The 27,775-nt window shown below is 44.4% G+C and overlaps 1 protein-coding gene across 3 annotated transcripts in view; it reads right to left on the reverse strand.

Annotated features, from left to right (window-relative positions):
• The window catches only part of TJP1 (tight junction protein 1), a 486,574-nt gene that overhangs the window by 33,258 nt on the left and 425,541 nt on the right, over window positions 1-27,775 (reverse strand). For all 3 annotated transcript variants that reach the window (XM_029575150.1, XM_029575149.1, XM_029575148.1), the window contains exon 25: window positions 8,152-8,632. In XM_029575150.1, coding sequence (XP_029431010.1) covers window positions 8,152-8,632 — 481 coding nt within the window. The remainder of the gene's footprint in view (window positions 1-8,151; window positions 8,633-27,775) is intronic.

The raw sequence follows: 27,775 nt of genomic DNA on the forward strand, positions 1-27,775 counted from the left end.
CTTTGATGAAGTCCAAATGAGGTGTCTGACAGAGATGGGACTTGGGGTAGATGATGAACCCTAGTGATTCTAGCACCTGGATGGTCGAATGTATGGACAGCCAATCGTCCAGATAGGGAAAAACATGGATTCCCAGCCTGTATAAGTGTGCCACAACTACGGCTAGGCATTTTGTGAAGCACATGGGGTGAATACTAGCCCAAATGGCAGTATGCAGTATTGGAACTGTTGAGATCCCACCACAAATCTGAGATAATTCTGTTGACCAGGGAAAATCTCGATATGGGTGTACATGTCCTGTAGATATAGATAGTCAGTCTCCTTTTCGCAAGAAATATTACAATATTTTGAACTTTTTCTTTCTGAAATTTGTTCAAGTCCCTTAGGTCTAGGATGGGACAGAGTCCCCCTGCTTTCTCTGGTATTAGGAAATACCGGGAGTAAAAGCTCCACCCTCCTTCCCCTGGTGGAACGGGTTCAATCATTCTGGCTGTTAAAGAGGGAGAAGAGCTCCTCTACAAGTACTTCCTAATGAGCTACTGGTCCCCAAAAAGGACTCTGGGGCAATTTGGCAGGGCACTCAGATTTAATTTGTGCCCATTGCGCACGATGGCAAAGACCCACTGGTCCAAGCTTACACTGAACCACCAGTTCACACAGAATTGCAGCCTGCCCCTGACCAGAAGATCCTTTACCACAGGTACAGCAGACATGGCTATGCTTCCGCGATCCAATCAAAACTCTGTCCCTTGAGTTGACAGAGATGCTGGTTGGGACTTTGGGGCTCTCTGTTGCCTGGGGTGTCTGCAAGGGGTCTGCGCTTGCTCAAGGGGGGGGTGTCGAGATGGAGGAGGGTAGTATTTCCTCGGGTGAAAGAAAGACTTCCGTCCTCCCAACCTCAAATGCCTCTTGAATGAGGAGCACGGGTCCTGGGTGCTAGCTGAGAGTTTCTGGAGTGTTGCATGGGCCTTTAATTCTGCCACTGTGTGTCACTGTGGAGGGGCTGTGAACATTCCCTCTGCAGCATCCCCATCCCTTCCAGCCTGGGTTCCTGTCAAACTGATGGTCCAGAATCTGGGCCACCACGCCCTTCACCTTATCTCCGAATAGATTCTCTCCTGAGCACTGCACATCTGCAAGTTGTTACTGCACCTCCGGTCAGAGATCCAAAGCCTGCAGCAAGGCGACTACTAGTGCCAATCCCCACTGCAGAGACTCTTGCAGTTTCAGAAACATCATAGTCGACTGGAAAGGAAAATGAGTTCTTACCTGTTAATTTTCGTTCCTGTAGTACCACGGATCAGTCCAGACTGAGCCTCCTTTCCAGCAGGTGGAGACACTAAAACTGAAAGGATATCCTATATGAGGACAGAGCCTATCCTGTAACCCTTCAATATAACCAGTGTCAAAGCAGAAAATAACAAAACCAGAATAGGATCAAGCAAGTAACCATAAAGCTCAATGGAGCAACTGTAGAACAATGTAAGAAACATGGTATAACTATAAGCTCTTGCATATACTTGGTATTCAAAACGACCAAGGCTTCCGGTGTATTAGAATCTGCGAATCTGCAAGAAACAAGCTTCAAGAGGACAGAAATAAAGACAGACAGGAAAGGGCGTCTGGACTGATCCGTGGTACTACAGAAATGAAAATTAACAGGTAAGAACTAATTTTCCTTTCCCTGTACGTACCCGGATCAGTCCAGACTGTGGGATGTACCAAAGCTTCCCTAAACTGGATGGGACAGAGACAGTCCCGCTCGAAGCACTTGCCGCCCAAAAGAACCAAAAACCGGAGCTTGCACATCCAGACGGTAGTGTCGAGCAAAAGTATGCAAGGGCGTCCAAGTGGCGGCCCTGCAAATCTCCTGCGGAGAGACCGACTGACTCTCCGCCCAGGAAGTAGCTTGAGAGCGCAATGAATGAGCCTTAAGGCCCTCAGGAACCACCCGACCTTGGCAAAGATAGATCGAGGAGATCGCTTCATTCAACCACCGCAAAATAGGGGTCTTAGAAGCCGGCTTACCCCAATTGGGCCCACTCCAAAGGACAAAAAGATGATCTGAGACCCGAAAGTCATTGGTGACCTGGAGATAGCGAAGTAGAACTCGTTTGACATCTAGCTTATGGAGATCGCCCCCAGCCGTACCTGCAATCTCCTCTGGGGAAAATGCGGGGCGTTCCACCGACTGGTTGACATGGAAGTTGGAAACAACCTTTGGTAAGAAGGAAGGGACCGTCTTGAGGGATACCCCGGAATCTGAAAAACACAAAAAGGGTTCCCGACAGGACAACGCTTGGATCTTGGAGATCCGGCGAGCGGAGGAGATAGAGATGAGGAAGACAGTCTTGAGTGTAAAATCCTTTAACGTAGCACGACGGAGAGGTTTGAACGGAGATGCACAGAGGGCCCGCAGGACCAGGTTAAGACTCCACGATGGGTAAGTGGACCGGGAAGGTGGATGTAGGTGCTTGACGCCCTTCAAGAACCGAATCACGTCCGGGTGTCCTGCTAAGGAATGGCCTACCTGACCCAGGAGAGAGCCAAGAGCTGAGACTTGTACGCGCAGAGAACTAAAAGAAAGACCCTTGGAAAGTCCTGTCTGGAGAAAAGAAAGGACCAACGAGACCGGGGCGGAGCGCGCTGAGACACCCGACTCCATACAAACAGATTCAAAAACCTTCTAGATACGCACGTAAGCCAGAGAAGTCGACTGCTTTCGGGCCCGCAGCAAGGTGGAGATGACCTCTTCCTTGTAGCCCTTATGCCTCAGGCATCGCCGTTCAAAAGCCAGGCTGCTAAACAGAAGCGATCGGCCTGGTCGAAAAATATGGGCCCCTGCCGGAGAAGCCGAGGAAGGTGGCCTAGCCGCAGAGGTCCGTCCGTCGCCAGGTTGACAAGATCCGCGATACACGGCCTGCACGGCCACTCGGGTGCTACCAGAACCAAGGGTCCCCGATAGAGTTCTATTCTTCTGAGAACTTTCCCCACCAACGGCCTCCGACTTGGCCCGCACGAGCCAGTCGTCCAGGTGAACAAGAATTCCTTCCCTGCGGAGAGCCGCCGCCACCACCATGACCTTGGTGAAGGTGTGAGGTGCGGTCGCGAGGCCGAAGGGGAGCGCCTGAAACTGGAAATCCCGATTGAGGACATGGAAGTGAAGATACTTTTGGTAATCATGGTGAATCGGAATATGGAAATACGCTTCTGTCAGGTCGAGCGAGGCGAGGAACTCTCTGGGGCGAACCGCCGCGATAACCGCTCGCAGGGTTTCCACGCGGAAATGCGGGACCCTGAGGGCCCAGTTGACTCTTTTGGGGTCTAAGATCGGACGAAAAGACCCGTCCTTCTTGGGGACGACGAAGTAAATAGGATACTGGCCTGCGCCAAGCTCCTTCTCCGGAACCGGGACCACCTAGCCCAAACTCAGGAGCCTGGCGCTTGGACCGCCCGCATGGGGAAAAAAAGAAAAAGATCCGGTAGGTCGCGAACAATTTCGAAGATGTACCCGTCTCTGATAATGTCGAGGACCCACTGGTCCGACGTGATCTTGACCCATTCCTCGAAAAACAGGGAGAGGCGGCCGCCGAGGAAGGGGACTGAGGAATGAGCCAAGTGAACTTCATTGGGTGGCCGGCTTGGGGGTGGAGCGGGCGGGCTGGCCCTCGCGAAAGGGACAACGCCCACGAAAGGGCTGCGACCAAGACTGAGAGCGAGAAGAATAACCCCTCGAGGAGCCACCCCGGCCGCGTGGGGTATACAGTCTCTGACCCCGGAAGCGAGGACGAGAGGGTGTAAAGGAGCAGGATGGCCACGGACGGTCCTCTGGGAGCTTATGGACCTTATTGTCCCCCAAGGAATCCATAAGCTTCGAGGTCCTCACCAAAAAGGAGCTTACCTTTGAAAGGCAACGTGCCCAGCCGGGCCTTGGAGGACGGATCGGCCAACCAATTGCGCAGTCAGAGGAGTCGTCTGGCGGAGACTGCAGAGGCCATTGCCTTACACTGAACGCGAATGAGGTCATAGAGCGCATCAGCCCCATAAGCGACTACGGCTTCGAGACCCTCAGCCTGTTCCGCCTCTGCCGATGGGAGGTCCTGGTTGCAGAGTAACTGTTGAACACACCTGAGACCTGCCCATAGCATGAGACTGCTGCAAAAAGTCGCACGAACCCCCAGCGCCAAGACATAAAAAATGCGCTTCATATGTGCCTCGAGCTTGCGGTCCTGGGCGTCTTTCAGGGCCGTCGACCCCTCCACAGGGATGGTGGTATGTTTGGTGACCGCAGAGACGGAGGAGTCCACGGAGGGATTTTTTAAAATTTCCAAACACTCCTCCGGGAGGAGGTAGAGCTTATCCATGGCCCGTGCCACCCGGAGACCCGCTTCGGGAGCCTCCCATTCCCGCAGGCGCAACAGCTTGTGCATGGGATGAAAAGGGAAGGCGGTAGCCGGAGCCCTGAGTCCCGCCAGGTCCGGGTCCATATCTTTAGGCAGAGAGGCCGTAAGGGTGTCCGCGGGGGGCTCCTCCAACCCCAATTCCTGGAGGACAAAAGAGATGAGGGGTTCCAGCTCCTCCCTGCTGAACATCCGTAGGACCCAGGGGTCATCCCCCTCCAGGGAAGGAAGGGTACCCTCTGCATTTTTATTTATTTATTTAAATAAAGGGACAGAAATCTGACCGTCTAGGCCAGGGGTAGGGAACCTATGGCTCGCGAGCCAGATGTGGCTCTTTTGATGGCTGCATCTGGCTCACAGACAAATCTTTAATAAAAAAGTAAAAATCTTAACAAAACCCCTCACCCTCCTGATGCCCCCCAAGACCTCCAAAATTAATTTACTACAACCCACCCCCCCAAGACCTGCCAAAAGTCCCTGGTGGTCCAGCGGGGGTTCAGGAGTGGTCCGGGAGCGATCTCCTGGACTGGGGTCGACCAATGGCAGCGGTAGCCCCTGTGACAAAGTGAGGGCAAAGGGCCGTCGACACCATTTTGACTACTGGCAGCCGACAGCCCAAGTCCAGGAGATCGCTCCCAGACCGCTCCTGGACACTCACTGGACCTCCAGGGACTTTTGGCAGGTCTTGGGGTGGGTCAGGAGGGTGGGGGATTGTAGTAAATTAATTTTGGAGGTCTTGGGGGGGTGTCAGGAGGGTGGGGGTTTTTGTTAGATTTTTACTCTTTTATTAAAGATTTGTCTGCGAGCCCTGGACCACCAGGGACGTTTAGCAGGTCTTGGTTGGGGGGAGGTCAGGAGGGTGGGGGGTTGTAGTAAATTAATTTGGCAGGTCTTGGGGGGGCGTCAGGAGAGTAGGGGGTTTAGTAAATTAATTTGGTAGGTCTTGTATGGCTCTCATGGAATTACATTTTAAAATATGTGGCGTTCATGGCTCTCTCAGCCATAAAGGTTCCCGACCCCTGGTCTAGGCGGTGCATCAAGGGAGGCGTCAGGATCCGGGAGCACAGAGTCCACCGGGGGCTCAGGGGAGGCACCCCCGGGACCACCCGCATCCGAATAGGCCCCGGGGGCTCCGCAGCCGGGCCAAGCATCAACAGCGCGGAGCGGGGAATTTTTTTGCCGGGAAGCAAGGGGGGGCGGCAAGGGGGGGACCTTCCTCCTCCTTCTGCAGGCTGGCTAAATAGGATTTATGCAGGAGGAGGACAAATTCCGTTGAAAAACGGGCCCTAGATTTCCCGGGTGGGGGAGGGGGAGAGGGAGGGGGGCGAGGGGGGGTCAGGGAATTCATCCTGGGGGCCCACGGGGCTCAAAGCGGTGGGAGACTGAGAAAAAAAAAAATCAGCCCCCCAGCCCCAGGCAGCACCGGAAAACGGAGCCGCTGAAAACTCGGCATGGCCATGCTGTGGGGACTCGATCCCCGGACTAAATTTGCCTGCCCTGCCGAGGAGGGACCTTCCCCACCTGGCAGGCAAGCAGAAGAGAGGCCCTCTCGCGAAAATCGCAACGAGGGCTGACCACAGGAGAGGCAGGCAGCCTGCCTCGGCATAAAGAGAGCTGCTCCGAAGAAAAAAACTGCAGAAAAAAAAAAAAAGTTTGATTGGCAGCTTGCAGGCCCGGAGTGAAGCAGGGGGGAATCCTGCCGACTCCTGCCTTTCTGGCTGCCGGTTGAAGCCCTCTGAAGACCAAAATGAAAAACAAAATGGGTCTACTGCTGTAAGGTAAGTTAAAAAGCACTTTTGAATACTTAACTTTTTTTTTTTTTATACAGACTGAGCACAGCAGTGGGGAACTAAGCCCCTTCGGCAGCCAGAGGAGGGGAAGACGAGACCTGGACCACCAGACTCAGTCCCCAGACCTGGAAGCGACTACGGACTCAGGCTATGCAGTGCACAAGGGGCAAAGCCCCCCCACCCCCCCCGAGTTCGGCAAGAGCCAGGAGACGGGACCGTCTCCTGCACCAAAGAAAAACTACATCTCCGTGTCAGAGTTTTTTGTTTTTTTTTACAGGAAGAACACACTAGATCCCTAAGGAATAAGTACTTGCTTGATCCATGAAGAAAAGAAAAGGCTGACTAGCCTAGAGCAGGAGACCAAAGGGTGAGCTGCTACACCTGCTGGAGACAGACGAATACTGAAGGTTTACAAGATAGGCTCTGTCCTCATATAGGATATCCTTTCAGTTTTAGTCTGTCTCCACCTGCTGGAAAGGAGGCTCAACCCACAGTCTGGACTGATCCGGGTACGTACAGGGAACCCAGGTTTCCCGCACTTCAGGCCCTTGTGCACTAGCGACTGTAACGTATCCTGCTGCTATTGAGGCAGCTGCTCAGCTACAACCTGCATCTGCTTCAGAATGTCCCACATATACTGGCTCATATAGAGCCGGTAGGCCACTATGCAGACAATAAGTATAGCTCCTTGAAAGACTTTCGTCCAAGAAAGCTCTCTGATCCTTTCCCAAGGGCACAGAGGAATGGATCCAAAAGTACTTGGCCTTCTTGAGAGTGGATTTGATGACCACAGTCCATGAAGCTAAGCAGCATATTTAAAAAAAAATAAAAATGAGAAAATATTTTTTTCACTCAATGCACAATCAAGTTCTGAAATTCATTTCTAGAGGATGTGGTAAAGACAGTTAGTATAGCTGAGTTTAAAAAAGGGTTAGATGTGTTCTTCATAGAGGAAAAGTCCATGAACTATTATTAACCAGGTAGACTTAGGGAAAAACTACTGCTTATTCCTGAATGCAAGCAGCATGTAATCTATCTGTTGTTTGGGATCCTGCCAGGTACTTGTGACCTGGAGTGGCCACTGTTGGAAACAGGATACTGAGCTTGACCAACCATTAGTCTGACCCAATATGGCAGTTATGTAATAAACAATATTTTAAAAATCATATTGATTTAAAAGCAATACAGAACTATTAAGGACTTTTTAAGAAGTTAAGAGGTAAATGGAGGTAAAAAGCTAAATCACAAAAAATTTCAGTGCTTAACTATTTAGTGGAGATATGTATAATTCAAGTTCTATATCATGTCTCAGGGTGAATATCACTTAGCTATCATTTATAGCAAGATTATTTTAACCAGTTCTGAGACTGAAACAAGCTATTGCTGAATAAGTGAAAATCTCACTATAAATATTTATCTAGCTTATTGTTGTAGGTATAAGTGAATTCTCAATGAATTAACAAGAATTAATGCTCATTTTCTAATTTCAGTCTACTGAAGGACCGCAAGTATTTGAAATATATGAAAAGTCCTTTCCTACCAGACAGCCACTTATTACTACAATTTGAAATAAACAAGATCTTGCTGAGTGTTATGAAAAGGCTATGGCAACATCACTTTGGATATATCCATAACAGATATATAATGACCAGCTGAAAACTAACCTTAGAAAAGGAAGTAGGTTTTAAACACGAGACAGTACCTAAACACCTCTTATTCCAAATAAAGCACAGACATTAAGAAAATATCTGGATAGCAAAAGAAAGTTGACTTTCTGACAACAAAGTATAATAAGATTCTCAATTTAAATAATTTTAGAAGTAACAAAAGAATAAAATCCCTCCTCCCAAATAAAAAAGTTATCTGTTAATGTTCAAGTATCATAAAGAATAATTTAGACTTTATCCTTGTCCTGTTTCGCTTAATTAGTAGCACCACTCTTGAAAATTGCAGTCCTTTACCTGACAGGAATGGCTTTAGGCACTGTAGTAACATTATTTGGTTGATATTTAGACTTGCTGTCAGCTTGTATGGAGAAGGAATCCATTCCTCCATCAAACTCAGGAGGCTGCACCGAATTGTTTGCTTTTAAAATAGGGTGAGGAGAATTCTGAGGCTTTGTCTGCAGCTCTGTTTTAACCGGTAATTCATTTGGCAAGAGATTGTGGTTGAATTTGGGACTTTCAAACTTGCGCTCGAATGGCCGGGCAGAACTCGTGTAAGGTTTTGGTGCAAAACGGTTGTAAGAAGGGGTAGCTGCTTTCTGTGTCTGTTCAGTTCCATTAACTGGACCTTTGTCAGGGAAACGTTTTTGAGGATAGAAATTGGTCTGTATTGTCTCTTCTCTGTTTGTAGATTTGAAAATTGTTGGTTTACTCTGAGGTGGAGGTGGTTCAGGTTTGGACACAGCAGAATTCTGGAGATCCTTAGTGATAGAATTAACTGTAAAACAAAATCAAGACAAACCATTTTCATGTAAGAAACCAAACCATGATGCATATACTTTCTACACAGTACAGTCATATTTGGGAGGAATAAGAGATATCCTTTAGAACCAATCCTTTAGAACCAACTATCTGCTTCAGTTACAGTTATGGACAAACATGGTAGCATATGGATTCCTAAACTACAACAAGTAAGATTTTCTAAAAGTAGATAGTGAATGAATATTATCCCATTCCTGCAGCTGTTGCTGCCAAATGCTGGTCTTAGGACAGTAGACCTCACTTACTTACCTGTAACTCCGAAGACAGCAGTTCACAAACTTTCAGTGCCATGCATGGTCATGGAACTTAACAAAATCCCAGTGCTTTCTGGAAAAGGCTAGAAGCCTCTTATCCATGCAAGGAACTTTTTAGTTACCTGTTTATTATTTTGTGAATAGCACTGAGCAAGGTTGGAGAAGCTATTCATAAATGTGAAAGTTCCTGCACTGCGGCTGCTCTGCTTCTTCTCTCAGTCAAAGATATATAAGGGAGAGAACATCTCCCAAAGGGAGCCGCAAGGAATCGTGCAACTGGGAAGTTTCACAACACACAGAAGAGATGTTTTCAGAAAGTTCTGGATTTCAGCACTATGTGTAGTAATGTGACCCATTCAAGAGACCTGGTGAACCTACTTGTCGCCAGAGAAAGCAAAAAGTTGCTTATCTGTACCAGGTGTTCTACAAGGACAGGCAAGATATTTGGTCCTTACAAATGGGCAATGTCATCTGAAAGAGCTCAGGTCAGTGCAGAAATCACAGTGCTTTCAAAGCTTTCTTTGTACTCTGTTTATGTGTGGGCTGTCCTGGATCACAGTCTATTTAGACATTTTATATACCATCATTCCATGAATAGTTTGGTGGGTACTGAGAGGACTGATATTCTGTTGTCCTTAAAAAATAACTATTACAGGTACATAACTTTTGCTTTCTTTGAGGATATTCTGCCCACATAGGTGGACAATCTCTAGCTACAAGTTGTTCAGAATTTATTCAAAGCCTTTAGGTTTAGGGCAACATGGCGGCATAGAGGGATTGCCGAACGCAGGCTGCCCCCAAAGCTCCTGTTTCCTGATTTAATTCTCTTTACTACTCATCTAAAAGGAAGGGGAAAGTCAGGAATTCCCCCCCAGAACCCTTACCTTCTCCTGGGCAGCTTAACATCCTGCGTTTTATGACCCAGCCAGTGTACGAGGGAGCCGATGAACTCGATGGGAGTCCCAGCAGGGGAGAGCAGGGATCTCCGGCGGATGAGGCGTCTCTCAGCCCTGACCTTCGCCTGCCTCCGGCGCAACATGACCCCAGCAGGGACGCTTCTCAGTTGCAGAGATGATGCGGTAGGAGCGACTGAGGTGGAGGGGGCACCTCCTTGCCCCGTGCTAGAAGTGGAGAGCTCTCCTTCTGCCGGAGCGGAGTTTAGTATCGGTGGAGGCTCAGTGGCAGACCGACCAGGGAATCCTCCGAGGAGGGGAGAAGTGGAGGTGCCTGTGGTTGGTGGCCAGGGAAGGACATCGACCAGCACAACTGGTGAGTCCTTGCAAATTCCTTCAAGGCCGGAGGCGGTGACCCTTGAGGAGATATGGGACTTGGTGGCAGGCTATGTGATATCTTTGAGACGTTTAGAAAATTCTCTCACATAATTTTCAGCAGAAAATTCTTGAGGTTCAGGAACAGGCCAGTGTAACCACAAATAGGACTTTGGAGGCTGAAAATAAGATTCAGTCTATCCAAGCATTAAATATGGTTACCATTAAAGAACAAATGGCCTGTTCTAGATGTTTGAAAAATATAAAGAACAATGTCAGACATTTGAATTTGCGGATCCTGAACTTTCCCAAAACTGCTGGAGAAATACCTTTCACTACCATTGAAGTGGTTCCTGAAAGCAGCTCTTGATTTCCCTGAAGAAAATATTCCCTCAATTAATTTTTGTCGCTTTCTTAATAGGAGAGCTTCTTCAACAGGAGAAACCGCAGCTGTTAATATTCCTGCAAACCTAACTAGCTTTTTAGAAAATACTAACCTGGATATTATGGATAGAAATACTTTATTTAAATCTTGGACAGGAATAAAAGATACTAGTAATGTAATGCGTATCTTTTTTAGGAAATTTCCTGTTATGTATTATGGCCAGGCAGTAAGAATTTATCCAGGTGACTTGGCTCAGGTGACACAAATTAGGCGAAGGGAGTTTTTCTTTAAGGCAAAATGTTATTTCTCTAGGTTTTTCCTTTACTTTACGTTACCCATGTAAATGCATTGTAAAAAGGGGTGATGAGTGCTTCATATTTTTCCAACCAGATCAAAATTCGTCAATTTATAGATGCTCGTAGGCCAATCACCTCATCCCCAGTAGCCTAAGTAAGAAGAGGGTTTTTTTCTTTATGGCTATAGCACTGGTGGAGTAACATTATGTTAATGCCCTATTTAAAAATGAATTTCCTAAAAATTCTCCTCAATATTATTTCAGTTGTCCTCTTTTTTGCTTTTTTGTTTGTTTCTTTTGATATACACAATGGATAAACTAGGTGCAATTTCCTCTCTCAATATGTTAATTGTATTTTTTGATATGTATATGTTATCCAACTGTGATATGCAAACATTTTTTTTGTTTGTAAATTGAAAATGATAAAGAATTAAAAAAAAAACAAACCTTTAGGTTAGGATGGGACAGAGTCGTCCTGTTTTCTTTGGGATCAGGAAACACATGAAATAAAATCCACTCCTTTCTTGTGGAATGGGTTTAACTGCTTTGGTTTCCAAAAAAAAAAAAAAGGGGGGGGGGAAAGAGTTTCTTAAATAGTACATTCTGCTGCTTAGAGGTATAATGATATCTTCTCTGTGGGCAAGTTGGTGGGATTTTGAATAGGTGAAGTCTGTCTGCTTTGCATTATTCTTAGATCCAGCTTTCCAAGGTTATACTGGTTCAACAATTTACATAAAGCCTTGGCTTTCGCTCTCCATACAGGCCTTCTGCAAACAGACACTAGAACATTAGTTACCTATTTCTGGATCCAGTCTAAATGCAATCCCAGGTTTTTACTGGGAAGCACACGGTGGCTTAGGAATCCTCTCTGTTTTCTTGGATAAGTATTGTCAGGTGCAAGGGGCAGAGGATAATACCTCTTTGGAGAAGTGAATTGTCAGCACTCAGCTTGAATATCAACCTTGGGGTCTGTTGAATGTGGATCAGAAATGGCCGCAGAAAATGTTTAAAGTGTCAAACAGTTATATTTAAAATAAATAGTTTCTCCTTTGGAATATACGTCAGCAAACTTGTCCCTGCAGACATCAAATCTGAAGTCTGTAGCCATGCGAGTCTACAGGCATTAATTCCCATGGCAGATGCTCTAGATGCCATCTCAAAAACCAAAGGTTGGTTCTGACCAAGTGTTTTCTGCACTCCTTACCCTTTGTCCACTAGTGATATCATAATGGCTGACTGCTTTTGAGGGAGAAATTTACATAAGTCCTTGACCCTTTGCAGAATGTTATGCAAATATTGGCCCAAGAAGAGCTGGTAGGATGCTACATGGGAAGTGAGCACAGTATTTTTATACTCTTTTTTTCCCAGGAGTGTGTGGGAATCCTTCTCATGGGGTTCTGAGGAATGAGTCCTGGACTTTTTGAGAGCTAATTCAACAGACTGATGAGAAAGCAGTTTGCGAAATTCTGGAGCCTTCTGAACATGGTACATCAAACCCACCCTCCTGTTAACAAGTGATACAAAGATGGGAGTCTCCTACATTATCAAATGTACATTTATGAAGTTATCATGGATGGACAAGGCCATAACATCTTTGGGGGGGAAGGGGTGTAAGGGTGCCTTGAGAAGGTTGTTTTTTTTTTTACTATGAAGCCAGATTAGTTTGGTGGTGGTAAAAAAAAATAAAGAATTAAAGCAATGAGACTGCACTGATCAAACTTTAAGGAATAGCCAAAGCTGCTAAAATGCTAAAAAGTATGTTAAGAGTCAGCTCTGAATTTCGTTTCTGCCTTCTGGGCTCAATTTACAAGAAATCACATGACTTATAACAATCCAATCTTATTAGCATATATGAAGAAATTATAATGCTAACCAATCAGGAAAATGTTATGTTAACTAAGTAGCTAACTCACTGGTGTGCAAATTAGAGGTGGTGACCTATTTAACCTATCAATATGTTTTGAGACTGCTCTTGAATTGCTTTGCTTATAATTGCACTCTCCTCCTGGGATATCTCAATAAATGATTTTTCTCTCTTGTTAGTATGCCAGCATTAAGCATTTCTTTCTGCCTAAAACAGGGTGGATTTAGAAACTGGAGGATGTCCAACATTTTTCTTTATATTAATTTTTATTAAGGTTTTCCCAAAATTACATTTGAAAAGGTAACCAGAAGTTCTGGAATTCAAGATTAACAATATTAAAACAACATCAGGTCGTCCTCTATCAATGCTTCTTCAATATATTGCTAGGATCCAATATAGTTCCTGGGCCATTTGATGTCAATATTTTCAATGCTGATTGCAGATGGCCCAGACTTTTCTGTCCCAAAGAACTTGTTCATGAGCTCTAGGTGGGACAGATGGCCTCTAGGAGTCATCTCCTTTACATATATAGAGCATACCAAGATATTATGGTTGACCCCCTAGGCAAAGCACACAAAGCACACATTAGACGATGAACCGGCTCATGAGCAACGGAACTTCGATCCCCCTCTAAATACTACACAAGCATCAGTACTTTCATAATAGCTCAACTAGCACTAGCATGGACTTTTAGGTCTTAGTTTCTTAACTTACTACCCTTTTAAGCCTTCTTTCCAGCTGTTCTAAGCCTCCAAGTTTTGCAGTCCTTGTTAAATGTAACTTTGTTTCTCCTGATTATAATAAGTTGTTTATGTTTACTGTTTATGTCCCTGTTCGATGTAAACCGACCTGATAAGGTATTTAACTTTGAAGGTCGGTATAGAAAAATGGTAAATAAATAAATAAATAAATCTGCCATCAGGATCCATGACTGACATACTTTTGCACTGGAAGCACTTGTTGAAGCCATGTAAAATCAAACTACTACAGTAACAAAAACCCAACCAATGTTGATTAATGCACTGATGCAGTTACACTATATGGCTGTGCAAAAAATGAAGGAGATTTCTAAGATAGTGAACAACCAGTCTGATTAAGGGAGTTAGAAAAGATGAACTAAAGGGAAGCCATTGCGAAACTGTCAAAATACAAAAATTCTTTGGTGAGAATACTTATTTATTATTTTTAAATACAGACATTTGATCTGAGATATCACATTGGTTTACATTAGGTACTGTAGATATTTCTCTATCCCCAGAGGGCTTACAATCTAAGGCCTGGATTTATCAAAATACGGTAAGTACCGCATGCGATAGCAAAAGGGGCGTGTTTTATGCTAATATAGTATTTATTGCATTTTGCGATAATTACCTGTGCGAAGAGCTAAGTTAGTGCACATTGCGATACCATTTCATATTCTGTGATAAGTGCCAAACCCGATGTATTTCCTGCATTCAACCACTGGGGGACCCGTTTTTCAATAATGAGAGAGAGAGAGAGAGAGAGAGAGAGAGAGAGAGAGAGAGAGAGAGAGAGACTGGCCATAATAGCATGTCCCGTAGATAGGTATTTGTATCCCTAGGATAGGCCCACCTAGTAACTCGAGGTGGGGATTAGGTAAGAGTGTAGGGGGTTAGGGGCCGCTTTCACATTCTACATGAATGTGAAAGCGAACAGAACAGTGGTCTCTTGTGAAGATTTGCTGGCCTTCGGAGTGAGGAAACTCACTCAAAGATGAGATTTGGGCAAGGGTCTCTCAACCTAGCTTGATGTTACCCAGGTAGAGAGTCCATCAAGCTAGGTTGAGAGACCCTTGCCCAAATCTCATCTTTGGGGGCGTTTCCTCACTCCGAAGGCCAGCAAATCTTCACAAGAGACCACTGTTCTGTTCGTACGTCTCATGTAGAATGTGAAAGCGGCCCCTAACCCCCTACACTCTTACCTAATCCCCACCTCGAGTTACTAGGTGGGCCTATCCTAGGGATACAAATACCTATCTACGGGACATGCTATTATGGCCAGTCTCTCTCTCTCCCTCTCCCCCCCGGAGCCTTCAAATCCTCTGCAATAAGCCTTACGGGACACATCGCAAATGGTGATAAACCCTTTCCGCATGGTCACGGCCGGTATCGCACCGCCTAACACATTTGAAAAAGGTGTAGTTAAAAATCTGCATTATGGCTGTGTGATACTCTTCGCAGGGAGCCTAACCCAGCCCACTCTCCGCCCCTACTCCTCCCATTTTTGGAATTTGCATCACACCATACGATATGGTACGATCGCATGCGGTAAACACGTTTTCGCATGCGTTAAAGGCCTTTCGCAAGCGAAAACGGGGCTTTTCGCATGCGATAAGCCCTTAACGCATGTGAAAACGCCTTACCGCATTTTGAAAAATGACCCCCCTGAGTCAATGGAGGGTAAAGTGATTTGCCCAAGGTCACAAGGAGCGACAGCAGAACTCTAACCATGGTCTCCTGGTCCTTAGCCCACTGCTCTAACCACTAGGCTATTCCTCCTCCCTTACTTGCCACTGAAAATGCATGACTGTTGGGCTTTGCAGAAAAGAGAAAACTAAGGGGGCCCTTCGTGACAGCCATGATATAGAATGGCCCACACATGCTCAGTAAAGCATGAAGAAAGATTTCTAAGCTGCACAACTACCATTCTGTTCTGGAGTCCATCAGATATCATCACTAATTTGCTTTTCTTTGGGAGGTTAAAAAAATTATAAAAAATGCTCTTCATGTTCATGTTCTGCTTGTCCCTAACCCTGAGTTTTTAGAGATCTTTATATATTATTGTTGGGCAGCTAGGTAATAACAATCAGCTTCAATTTATAATCTATATATTATCGATTTGTGGGTGCCCATCTATTCAGTGAGAGACTGCAATATTAGCAGCAGCTGACTCTACTATGTCAAGAGTTCCATTGGTATCAGTCACCAAAGGAGATGCAAGAAAATTGAAAGGTCCAAATTTAGAAATTGTGCACAGAAAACCAATTTTTCTTTTATTTAAATCGGCAACTCCATTGCTCAAGTGTCAAGCATGATAGTTCTCTTTAGGGTTGCAATTAAAAGCTCCACTAGGACAGGCAGGTTGTTAAAGTCACTGGCTCTCCTCTCTCAAGTCAGTTGGATCCCCTGATATTTTCTGATACTGCGTGTTGACATTTTGATCCATTTTTCCTTCTTTATGGAGGAAAACACAGTATCTGGAAGATATCAGCTCTCACTGGCCAGCAAGTAAGTCTACTCCCAGACTTTCCCTCAGTGTTGCTTTTTTGACCAGAAGTCACCACATCAGCAGCAGCCATCTTCCTTCCCATGCCCCAGATCTACTGCTACCATTATGGTTTACCCAACCCCTTCTGGCTCAGATAGACAAGAAACTTGAGACTCCTGCACCACAGGGCCAGCCCTCATGTTAACTCTTTTAAACCTATTTGTAGCTGAAATTAAAAAAAAAGTTAACACAGTAGCATCTAGCTACAAAATAATAAATTCAAAAAGGTCTGTCAAAATATATTAATGGAAACCCAAGTGACTTCTTATGACATGCTACATACAGGAAATTAAACAAACTGTATTTGATGTTACTGGTGCCCTAAACTGAAAATGAAAGCCCTGTTTACAATATATTTTTTCATCTGTTCTCACCTAACTGTATTACTATTTGTAACACTTTTTTTAGTTAATAGGAAAAACAGTAGCAATTTTAAGTTTTAAGTATTAATTTTAAGAACATAAGAACATAAGAAAATGCCATACTGGGTCAGACCAAGGGTCCATCAAGCCCAGCATCCTGTTTCCAACAGTGGCCAATCCAGGCCATAATAACCTGGCAATTACCCAAAAACTAAGTCTATTCCATGTTACCATTGCTAATGGCAGTGGCTATTCTCTAAGTGAACTTAATAGCAGGTAATGGACTTCTCCTCCAAGAACTTATCCAATCCTTTTTTAAACACAGCTATACTAACTGCACTAACCACATCCTCTGGCAACAAATTCCAGAGTTTAAGTGCGCACTGAGTAAAAAAGAACTTTCTCCGATTAGTTTTAAATGTGCCCCATGCTAACTTCATGGAGTGCCCCCTAGTCTTTCTACTATCCGAAAGAGTAAATAACCGATTCACATCTACCCATTCTAGACCTCTCATGATTTTAAACACCTCTATCATATCCCCCCTCAGTCGTCTCTTCTCCAAGCTGAAAAGTCCTAACCTCTTTAGTCTTTCCTCATAGGGGAGTTGTTCCATTCCCCTTATCATTTTGGTAGCCCTTCTCTGTACCTTCTCCATCGCAATTATATCTTTTTTGAGATGCGGCGACCAGAATTGTACACAGTATTCAAGGTGCGGTCTCACCATGAAGCGATACAGAGGCATTATGACATTTTCCGTTTTATTCACCATTCCCTTTCTAATAATTCCCAACATTTTGTTTGCTTTTTTGACTGCCGCAGCACACTGTACCGACAATTTCAATGTGTTATCCACTATGACACCTAGATCTCTTTCTTGGGTTGTAGCACCTAATATGGAACCCAACATTGTGTAATTATAGCATGGGTTATTTTTCCCTATATGCATCACCTTGCACTTATCCACATTAAATTTCATCTGCCATTTGGATGCCCAATTTTCCAGTCTCACAAGGTCTTCCTGCAATTTATCACAATCTGCTTGTGATTTAACTACTCTGAACAATTTTGTGTCATCTGCAAATTTGATTATCTCACTCGTCGTATTTCTTTCCAGATCATTTATAAATATATTGAAAAGTAAGGGTCCCAATACAGATCCCTGAGGCACTCCACTGTCCACTCCCTTCCACTGAGAAAATTGTCCATTTAATCCTACTCTCTGTTTCCTGTCTTTTAGCCAGTTTGCAATCCATGAAAGGACATTGCCACCTATCCCATGACTTTTTACTTTTCCTAGAAGCCTCTCATGAGGAACTTTGTCAAACGCCTTCTGAAAATCCAAGTAAACTATATCTACCGGTTCACCTTTATCCACATGTTTATTAACTCCTTCAAAAAAGTGAAGCAGATTTGTGAGGCAAGACTTGCCCTGGGTAAAGCCATGCTGACTTTGTTCCATTAAACCATATCTTTCTATATGTTCTGTGATTTTGATGTTTAGAACACTTTCCACTATTTTTCCTGGCACTGAAGTCAGGCTAACCGGTCTGTAGTTTCCCAGATCGCCCCTGGAGCCCTTTTTAAATATTGGGGTTACATTTGCTATCCTCCAGTCTTCAGGTACAATGGATGATTTTAATGATAAGTTACACATTTTTACTAATAGTCTGAAATTTCATTTTTTAGTTCCTTCAGAACTCTGGGGTGTATACCATCCGGTCCAGGTGATTTACTACTCTTCAGTTTGTCAATCAGGCCTTCCACATCTTCTAGGTTCACCGTGATTTGATTCAGTTCATCTGAATCATTGCCCATGAAAACCTTCTCCATTACGGGTACCTCCCCAACATCCTCTTCAGTAAACACCGAAGCAAAGAAATCATTTAATCTTTCCACGATGGCCTTATCTTCTCTAAGTGCCCCTTTAACCCCTCGATCATCTAACGGTCCAACTGACTCCCTCACAGGCTTTTTTTTAATCCAGAAGGATTATTTTAATGTGATATTTTGCTTCTAGATGTTTATTAAAATAACATCTCCTAATTTTGAGAATTCTGTATTTGGTCTGACTGTTCTCCAATACTTTGTGTTTACTATTCTATTGCAGCTTGAAATACTAAATTAGGGAGGAAGTGACGTCACTCCTCATGAGAGCTGCCTGAATGCTCCCAGCCCGACCGGACCAAATACGCGCTTAATTGATATACCTGGATCTCCTGCTAACTAACTAGTGGCGTAGTGCTCCTGGACTCAAATGGCGGCATCTGTGAAAAAAAAAAAGCCACAGACCTTCGCAAATTTTCTTATGCGAAGGGGGGAGCTGAACCAGACGACTCTCGAGCTAAAATGGCGCCGGAAGACAAAGACCATGATCCGGGGGAGCTGAGCGCAGGGAGAGCGAACATCGTGACGAGTGCAGTATGCGCAAAGAAATGAGAGAATGGTTTCAGGAGCTACGTCAGGACATTAAAAATTACAAAATGGAAATGACCACCATGATCGTGGAATTAAGGGAGGAAACAGCTGAACTGACACGACGCATTGACGAAACGGAAGTCCGCCTGGACACACAGGGAGAGGGCTGGCACGATTTACAGAAGGAAAATGCAATTCTTCATACTAAATGTCAGTCTCTTGCTGATAAATTAGAGGATATAGAGAACCGGAGCCGCCGCTCAAACCTTCGCATACGGGGAATACCTGAGTCGGATGAGTTCTCCGATTGCATAGAAGCAGTGACTCGGGTGTCTCAGTTTTTTTTGCTACAAACTGAGCCAGGTGCAGAATCTACAGATACTTCTATTAAAATAGAGCAGGCTCACAGAACCCTGGGACCAAAGTTGATAAATCAACCCAGAGATATTGTGGTATGCTACCACTCATATAAGCAGAAGGAGCTAATCTACAATGCGGTTCGTAAGCAGCGCACGTGGAAATGGGAAGGATATACCATCGCCATATTCGCGGATCTGGCAGCTGCCACACTGAAGAGACGACAAGAGTTCAGGTGTGTCACAACTCAGTTAATGGCCTCTAACATTCGCTACCGCTGGATGTTCCCGGGAGGTCTGATGTTCACGATACATGGATCTTCACACCGTGTACAATCAGTAGAAGAAGCAGCAGACATCCTCAAGCTAGAAGGCATAAACGTGGTGATCCCACCCAAAGATCCAGTGGTTGGAAACAACAGACACTCTACATCCACAGCACCACCGAAGTGGCAGAGGGTCACCAATGGCCGGAGACTGCAGAGGCAGTCTGGTGGGACTTCCATGCACACAGCTCCTGCGTGACCATATATAGAACAAAGGGGACATGTACAGGAGATAAAGGCTTAAGATGTCTCACCAGAACTATTCCAGGTTTGATATCCAGGAGACTTAAAAAATGACATTATGAGATCCAGTATTATTACTTGTTTATCTTTTTATGAATACTTGTTTAGTTATATAACGGTTATGCACCTTAACCTACAGGTTCGGGGAGGGACTATGGGAGGAGTGGCTGCTTTCCTTCCATTCACTTTCTGGGATATGGATATAATATCTCAGGCATTTGGACAGGGGGGAGGGGGGTTATTTTGGGATATGGAGTTTTTGTTTTTTTCACTTGGAAAGATACTAGTGTCTATATATGGTGGGGTGGATATCATGCACATATGCCCTATCTGGTCGGAATGATATGTAACTAGGATGGCGACCTTTAAATTTTTTTCGTTAAACGTTAAGGGCTTTAATACGCCTAGAAAACGTCAGCTTTTATTTAAAGAATTAGATAGACTACAGGTAGATATGGTATTCCTCCAAGAGACACATTTGAAGAAAAGACGTTTAAAGCTTATGAAATCTGGTAAATATGCTCATCAATATTGGGCGCCCGCAACTAAACAATTTAAGTATGCGGGAGTGGGCATCTTAATAAACACCAATTTGCATTTTGAATACAAGGAGTTGTATTCTGATCCAGATGGGAGATTCTTATTATTAACACTAACAATGGGAGGGGAGCATTACACGCTAGTTTCAGTGTATGGCCCTACAGCACATAAAGCTGAATTCTTTCATGATTTATCTCATACGCTGGTAAACAAAATGGAAGGTTATGCGATTATAGGTGGAGACTAACTTGACTCTGAATCCTCGATTAGATACTTCTAGTGGCCACAGCTCGAATCCAAAAAATGCCAGAATTGCTTTAAAGACACTTATGAAGACTCAGAAGGTCATAGACATTTGGCGTTCTAGATTTCCCAAGTCGAGAAACTACACTTTCTTCTCCACACCTAATTGTTACTCCAGATTGGATATGTTTCTCATTCACACTAGCTTAGCGCCCAGAGTTCTCAAGGTGGATATTGAACCAATTCTGTGGTCCGACCATGCCCCTATATGGTTTACTTTAGAAATACAGGATTATGATAGAGGCCACCGGTTCTGGAGGTTAAATGACTCATTACCAGATGATCCGCAGTATGTTACACAGGTGAAAGCTGACATAGAAGATTATTTAGCTCTTAATGACAAAGAGGACATTAACTCGGTGACACTATGGGATTGCTTAAAAGCTGTTCTAAGGGGGAAGTTCATTGCCCGCTCCACCCACCTTAAAAAACAGAGAGAGAGTGCCAGAACTAGTCTGCTCTCTCAATTACAAACCCTTGAGACCCGGCATAAACTAGACCCCACTGCGATATCAATCAACAGTCAAATCCAAGCTACACGTAACGCGATAGAGTCTCTAGATGCTTCAGCGATGGCTCATCAGATCACTCTAGCCCAACAAAAATATTTTGAGGGCGGTAATAAAGCTGGGAAATTGTTAGCACAAATGCTTAAAAAGCGTCAAGCCCAATCTACAATTATTAAAATAAAGGCGGATAATGGCGATATGCTTATGGACAATATGTCCATTCGCCAAAGATTTCTCCAATTTTATTCGACACTGTATGCTAGCGATGAATCTATAACTCCCGAAAAGATAGCTGCATATTTGGATTCTGCACCACTGCCAGTACTTACAGAGACTCAGAGAGGTATTTTAGACCATAACATTTCTGAGATGGAAATCAATCAAGCTATTAAATCGCTGAAACCTGGGAAATCACCGGGATTAGATGGATATACGGGCTGATTCTACAAGGTGTTTGCTCCCCAACTGGCTCCTCTTTTAGTAAATTTTTTTTCAGGCCTTACGAGAGGGAGTTCCGCTTTCTTCTACGGGCAGCACTGCCGGGATTACAGTGCTCGCTAAACCGGATAGAGACCCGACCCAGTGTGGGTCCTACAGACCAATTTCTTTAATAAATATAGACTTAAAGATTCTGGCTAAGATTTTAACAACTTGTTTAAATAGATTCATAGCCCAAATTATACTCGCAGACCAGGCAGGCTTCATCCCAGGTCGACAAGCCAGCGATAATGTGCATAAAATAGTGGACCTGTTCTGGTGGGTATCTAGGCGAAATATCCCCACTCTAGCCATGTCTGTCGATGCTGAAAAAGCATTCGACATGGTTAATTGGAATTACCTCTTCACTGTCCTAGAGAGAATGAACGTGGGGGACTCATTCCTAAGTTGGTTACGACAGCTATATGTGGACCCTCTAGCCTGCATTAAGGTGAATGGGGGATATTCGGATACTTTTTCAGTAAGGCGGGGGACAAGACAAGGGTGCCCCTTGTCCCCACTTTTATTTGCTATCTTTTTGGAACCTTTTGCTGCCAAATTACGACAAAACCCTCTTATAAAAGGAATATCCGAGGGCCAATTTTCTTCTAAATTGTCACTCTTCGCTGACTATATCCTGCTTACGATTGTGGATCCCGAAACTTCCTTGAGGCACGTTCAGTCAGCTCTGGAGGAGTTTGGTTCCGCATCTGGGTTTCGAGTAAACTGGGAGAAATCTGAAATTTTAAATATAAAATGTCCCGCCTTCGGTGTCTACTATTTTAATGAAACTGTTTCGATTTAAATGGGCAAAATCTAAATTAAAATACTTAGGGGTCTATCTCAGTGTAATCGATGATATGTTTCAGTTGAATTATGATACCTTATGGCAGAAAATTACTCAGGATCTAGAGGAATGGAACCGATATAGTATTTCCTGGCTGGGTTGGATAGCGGCAGTTAAGATGACACTGCTCCCCAAACTTAATATTGATAAGACAGAATTTCTACACTTAGAACGAAAAAATTCTGAAATCAGTCAAAGCTCAATAATACTCAAAGACAACCAGAAAACAGAACTAGTGGGAAAAGTACGTAACCTGGGAATAATAATGGACCCTGAAATCAATCTGAAACAACACATATCACTAAAAGTAAAGGAAGGTTATGCAAAACTCATGGTACTCAGAAAACTTAAACCACTACTAACTCAAAATGACTTCCGAACAATACTACAGGCATTAATTTTCTCCAGCACAGATTACTGCAATGCCCTTATGTTAGGACTACCTAATACAACATTAAGACCACTGCAAATACTTCAGCAGCTAGAATACTAACCGGAAAAAGAAGGAGGGACCATATAACTGAAACCCTAGCAGAGTTACATTGGCTACCAATTGAACACAGAATTAAATACAAAACCCTATGTATCATTCACAAACTAATTTATGATGAGAAATCAGAATGGTTTAACACAGCATTACGGGTACACATTCCACACAGGAACCTTTGATCAGCAAATAAAGCACTCCTAACCATTCCATCAGTTAAAACAGCAAAACTAACCCAAGTGAGAGAAAGAGCCCTATCACTAGCAGGACCCATAATCTGGAACACAATGCCTCCAGAGATCAGACTACAAAGTGATCTCAAGACATTTAAGAAAAGTTTAAAAACGGCTTTTTAAACAAGCATTTTATAAAGAGACAGGAAAATAGAGAGAAATTATTCAGGAAGAGACAGAAAGGCACCGACACACAGTCCGAGGACTGTACAGTAGATTAGTCTACGAACTCCACACCACAATAAAGCATAACGATAATACTACATGTGACAAAACTACCGGTGTAAGTACCTTGGTACAATTGGTCATGAACTACTTCACTAAATGTCTATGTTTAATGATTTATTGTAACCGAACCTTTGACGGCACCTGTTAGAATGTACTATAGTACACTTTTACCTACATTAAATATGTTCCTACATGTAAACCGTTGCGATGGTATTTAACTTAGCAACGGTATAGAAAAGTTTTTAAATAAATAAATAAAATGTTATATTTGTTTCAAACACTCCCACTGGCTGTACCCACAGCTACTTTATTGAAATGGCAAAAGAGATTAATGCAGTACATCTGGGGAAATAGGAGGCCCAGAATAGCCAGAAGGGTTATGTATCTATCTAGGATGAAAGGTGGGATGGGGGTCCCCAATTTATTGCAATACTACAGGGCTTCCCAAATCAAAACATTAGAAGATTGGCATAAAAAGAATCCAACAAAGCCATGGGTGACTCAGTCAGCAATTGGTGGGAAAGGTTCCGATTACGAGTTATTTATGGCAACCCAAAAGAACATGGTTGTTATTGCCTGAAAATATCCTGCCACCTTCTATGACCACTCTATTAGCATGGTGGACTAAGGAGAGCCATCTGGTACTGGGCACACAGGAATATCATCTTAGTACACATTTGTCCTGGAATGGTGGTTTTACTCCGGGATATCAATCTCAAGCTTTTCGCTCTTGGGAATCTAAAGGTATATATCTTTGGGAACATGTCTTGGTGGGGTGGGGGGGGGGGGGAGGATTTGGTCCCTTTCCCAGTGCTACAAATGAAATTTGGGTTAACGGATGCAGACGTCTATCCATACCTGCAACTAAAACATTTTCTATTGACCCAGCATATCGTGGGACATCTAAGACATAGGAGGTCAGATTGTGAAATTTTATGTAATAAAGCAGATCAGACTACAAAATTACTGTCAGCAATTTATGCAATGCTGGGCAATGTGGCCTTCTCAAAAACCACCCATATGATCAATTGGGAAAGAGACATGGGTGTCTCCTTCTCACAGAAAGAATGGGAAGCAATTATATCACAGCTGGGTAGAGGTCTGATCGCAGCCTCAATGATTGAAAATTCCCTCAAATTGTTCTATCGATGGCATATATGTCCGACGCGCTTACATAAAATTAGACCCACTTATTCAGATCGGTGTTGGAAAGGTTGTGGAGGAGAGGGAAGTTATATTCACATGTGGTGGGACTGTCCTGCAATTCGTGATTTATGGCATAATGTGGAAGATTGGATTGGGCAACTGCTGCACGCCCCTATAGCAGCTGCACCACATCATGCCTTATTGGGTGCTCAACTACTCACGACTAAGGGGGAGAGCCGTTTGATCAATTACATCTTCACAGCTACTAGGTTAGCGATCGCAAGGCAATGTAAATCCCCATCTACCCAGAGTATCATCGAAATCCAGCATAATGTAGGAAAGATACAAGTGTTAGCGGAGATCACTGCCAAAACAAGGAAAACTATGAGGCAATTCCATTCAGTATGGCAGCCATATATTAAGTGGAGGACTACTTTAACCTGATCAGTCTACTCAGTTTACTAGTGCGGGTTTGGAAGCAGTCATAGATAGATCACATTCCAACACACTGATATTTTGAAGCATTGTTTTTCTTTCATGTACCATCACTTGCTAGTGCTATGGTTTCTCTCCATCAATAATATTTATCATAAGCAGGGTAATGTAGGGAGGGGGGTGGGGGTACAGGGGGTATCTTAGTCATTTAAAGACACACCTTGATGTTTCTGATGATCTATTATTATATGATCCTTATTTCACTTATTATTGTTACCAGACTTTCATGTAATGCTTATGTTGGTTGTTGTCAATAAAAATTTAAATTACAAAAAAAAAAAAAAAAAAGAAATACTAAATTAGGAATTTGCTTTTATGTATGTATGTTATTGTTGCGTTCGTGCCTGTTCTCGCCCTCGCTCCACCCTCTCTACTTTAGTGGCGACTCCCTTCGGATCTGACGGACAGATGCTGTAGTGGCTTCTCCTCGCCGCTTCTCCCCAGAATCCCTGGGCTGGCCTGACGCTGCGAATCAGCCATGTTCCTGATTATGTAAGGGCGCGCGCACGCGCTCCAGACTTTGTACCAGCAAGGGTGCGAACCTCGGGGGTGTCCCCCCCCCGTAGTCACGTCGTCCGCTTCCAACTTGAAAGGTCTTAGTTGCAACTATGAATCGAGTTAGCAAGGGGAATTCTTCTCTCTGCTGCTCTAACTCCACAAACTTACCTAGGGGTACCCGCTCCTCGGGGGCCCTGCTCTCTCTTCTTGATTTCAGATTGCTAAGACGGGATCCGGTACTCATTCCTCGAGGGCCTAAGTCCCTGAATGCTCAGAAGACTCCATACTACCTGGAAGCCATCGCAGACGTGAACATTGTGAGTTCTATTACAGATAGGAACCGGTACTCGCTCCACGAAGGCCTATGTTCCTAATCTCTGAAGACTCATCTGTCTAAGACGTTATCGCAGGTACAGAGATCGTGAGTTATATTTGCAGATAGGAACCGGTACTCGCTCCACGAGGGCCCATGTTCCTAAATCCCTTCACAGACTCTCTTCTATCTCAGAAGCTATCGCCTACCTATATCCTGTGAATTACTATTCCAGATAGGAACCTGTACTCGCTCCACGAGGGCCTATGTTCCTAAAACCCTCCAAAGATTCTCTTCTATTCCAGAAGCCATCTCATACACAGATATAGAAATGTTGCTTACCTGCAACAGGTGTTCTCACAGGACAGCAGGATATTAGTCTTCACATATGGGTGACATCATCAGGATGGAGCCTAATCACGAAAAACTTTTGTCAGTTTCCAGACCTTTGACTGGCCCCTACTGGGCACGCCCAGCATGGCACTAACCCTGCAGCCAGCAGGGGTCCCCTTGTCTTATTTGAAAGCTACAGGCAGTGCCAAAAAATAACAAAACGTTACGAATCCAACACCGCGGGGCGGCGGACGGGTTTCGTGAGGACTAACATCCTGCTGTCCTGTGAGAACACCTGTTACAGGTAAGCAACATTTGCTTTCTCACAGGACAAGCAAGATGGTAGTCCTCACATATGGGTGAGTACCGAGCTGAGGATGTCCGAACATGCACCAAATGTATCCCAACAGCGTGCAACAGGCACAACAACTGGGGTGGAATTTGGTAGAGGGCATCCTGAACCCCACCGGGCAGGTGGAAGGGTGTTAGTATGTCACGTTGGAAACAGGTTACGCAGGACAGACTGGCCGAAGATGGAATCTTGTCTTCCGGCTTTGTCCAAGCAATAGTGGGCTGCAAAGGTATGGAGAGAACTCCAGGTGGCAGCCTTGCAAATGTCAGGAAGTAGCACCGATCGCAGGTGTGCTACTGAAGTCGCCATGGCCCTCACAGTGTGCTTTAACAAGCTCTCGAAAAGGAATGCCCACTTGCTGATAACAAAAGGATATGCAGTCCGCCAACCAGGAGGAGACAGTCTGCTTACCCACAGGTTGCCCTAATTTGTTAGGGTGGAAAAGACGAACAATCGAGTGCTCTTCCTGTGGGCAACTGTTCGGTCTAGATAAAAAGCTAAAACCCATTTACAGTCAAGGATATGCAGAGCCTGTTCCCCTGGATTGGAATGGGGCCTGGGAAAAAAGGAAGGTAGTATGATGGATTGATTGAGATGAAAATCCAAAACTACCTTAGGTAAAAATTTAGGTTGAGTGCAGAGAACCGCCCGGTCCTGCAGGAGTTTAGTCTAAGGCGGATAGGTAACCAGGGCCTGTAACTCACTAACCCTGCGAGCTGAAGTGATAGCCATAAGGAAAATCACTTTCCACGTGAGATATTTTAGGTCACAGGAGTGAAGAGGCTCGAATGGTGGTTTTATGAGCCGACCGAGAACCAGGTTAAGGTCCCAAGAAGGGGCTGGAGGACGTAATGGGGGCTTGATATGGAGTAAGCCCTTCAAAAAGCGTGTTACAAGGGGTTGAACTGATATAAGGACATCCCCGACACCTTTATGGAAGGCAGCCAACGCACTGACATGCATTCTAATGGAAGATGTCTTTAGACCTGACTGACAGATACCAGAGATAGTCCAAAAACTTCGGGATTGAACAGGAAAAGGGATCAAGGGACTGAGAAGAGCACCATGATGTGAACCTTTTCCATTTATAAGAGTAAGATTTTCTCATGGAAGGCTTCCGTGAAGCAATCAAGACATGGGAAACTGGATCGGAAAGGTTAAGTGGCTGAAGGATTAACCTTTCAACATCCATGCCGTCAGGGACAAGGCTTGAAGATTGGGATGGTGTAGGCACCCATTTTGAGTGATCAGAAGCAGGTCCTTTCCCAAGGGAATGTGCCT

The sequence above is a fragment of the Rhinatrema bivittatum genome, chromosome 13 (genome assembly GCF_901001135.1).
Source record: "Rhinatrema bivittatum chromosome 13, aRhiBiv1.1, whole genome shotgun sequence".
NCBI classification, from domain to species: domain Eukaryota; kingdom Metazoa; phylum Chordata; class Amphibia; order Gymnophiona; family Rhinatrematidae; genus Rhinatrema; species Rhinatrema bivittatum.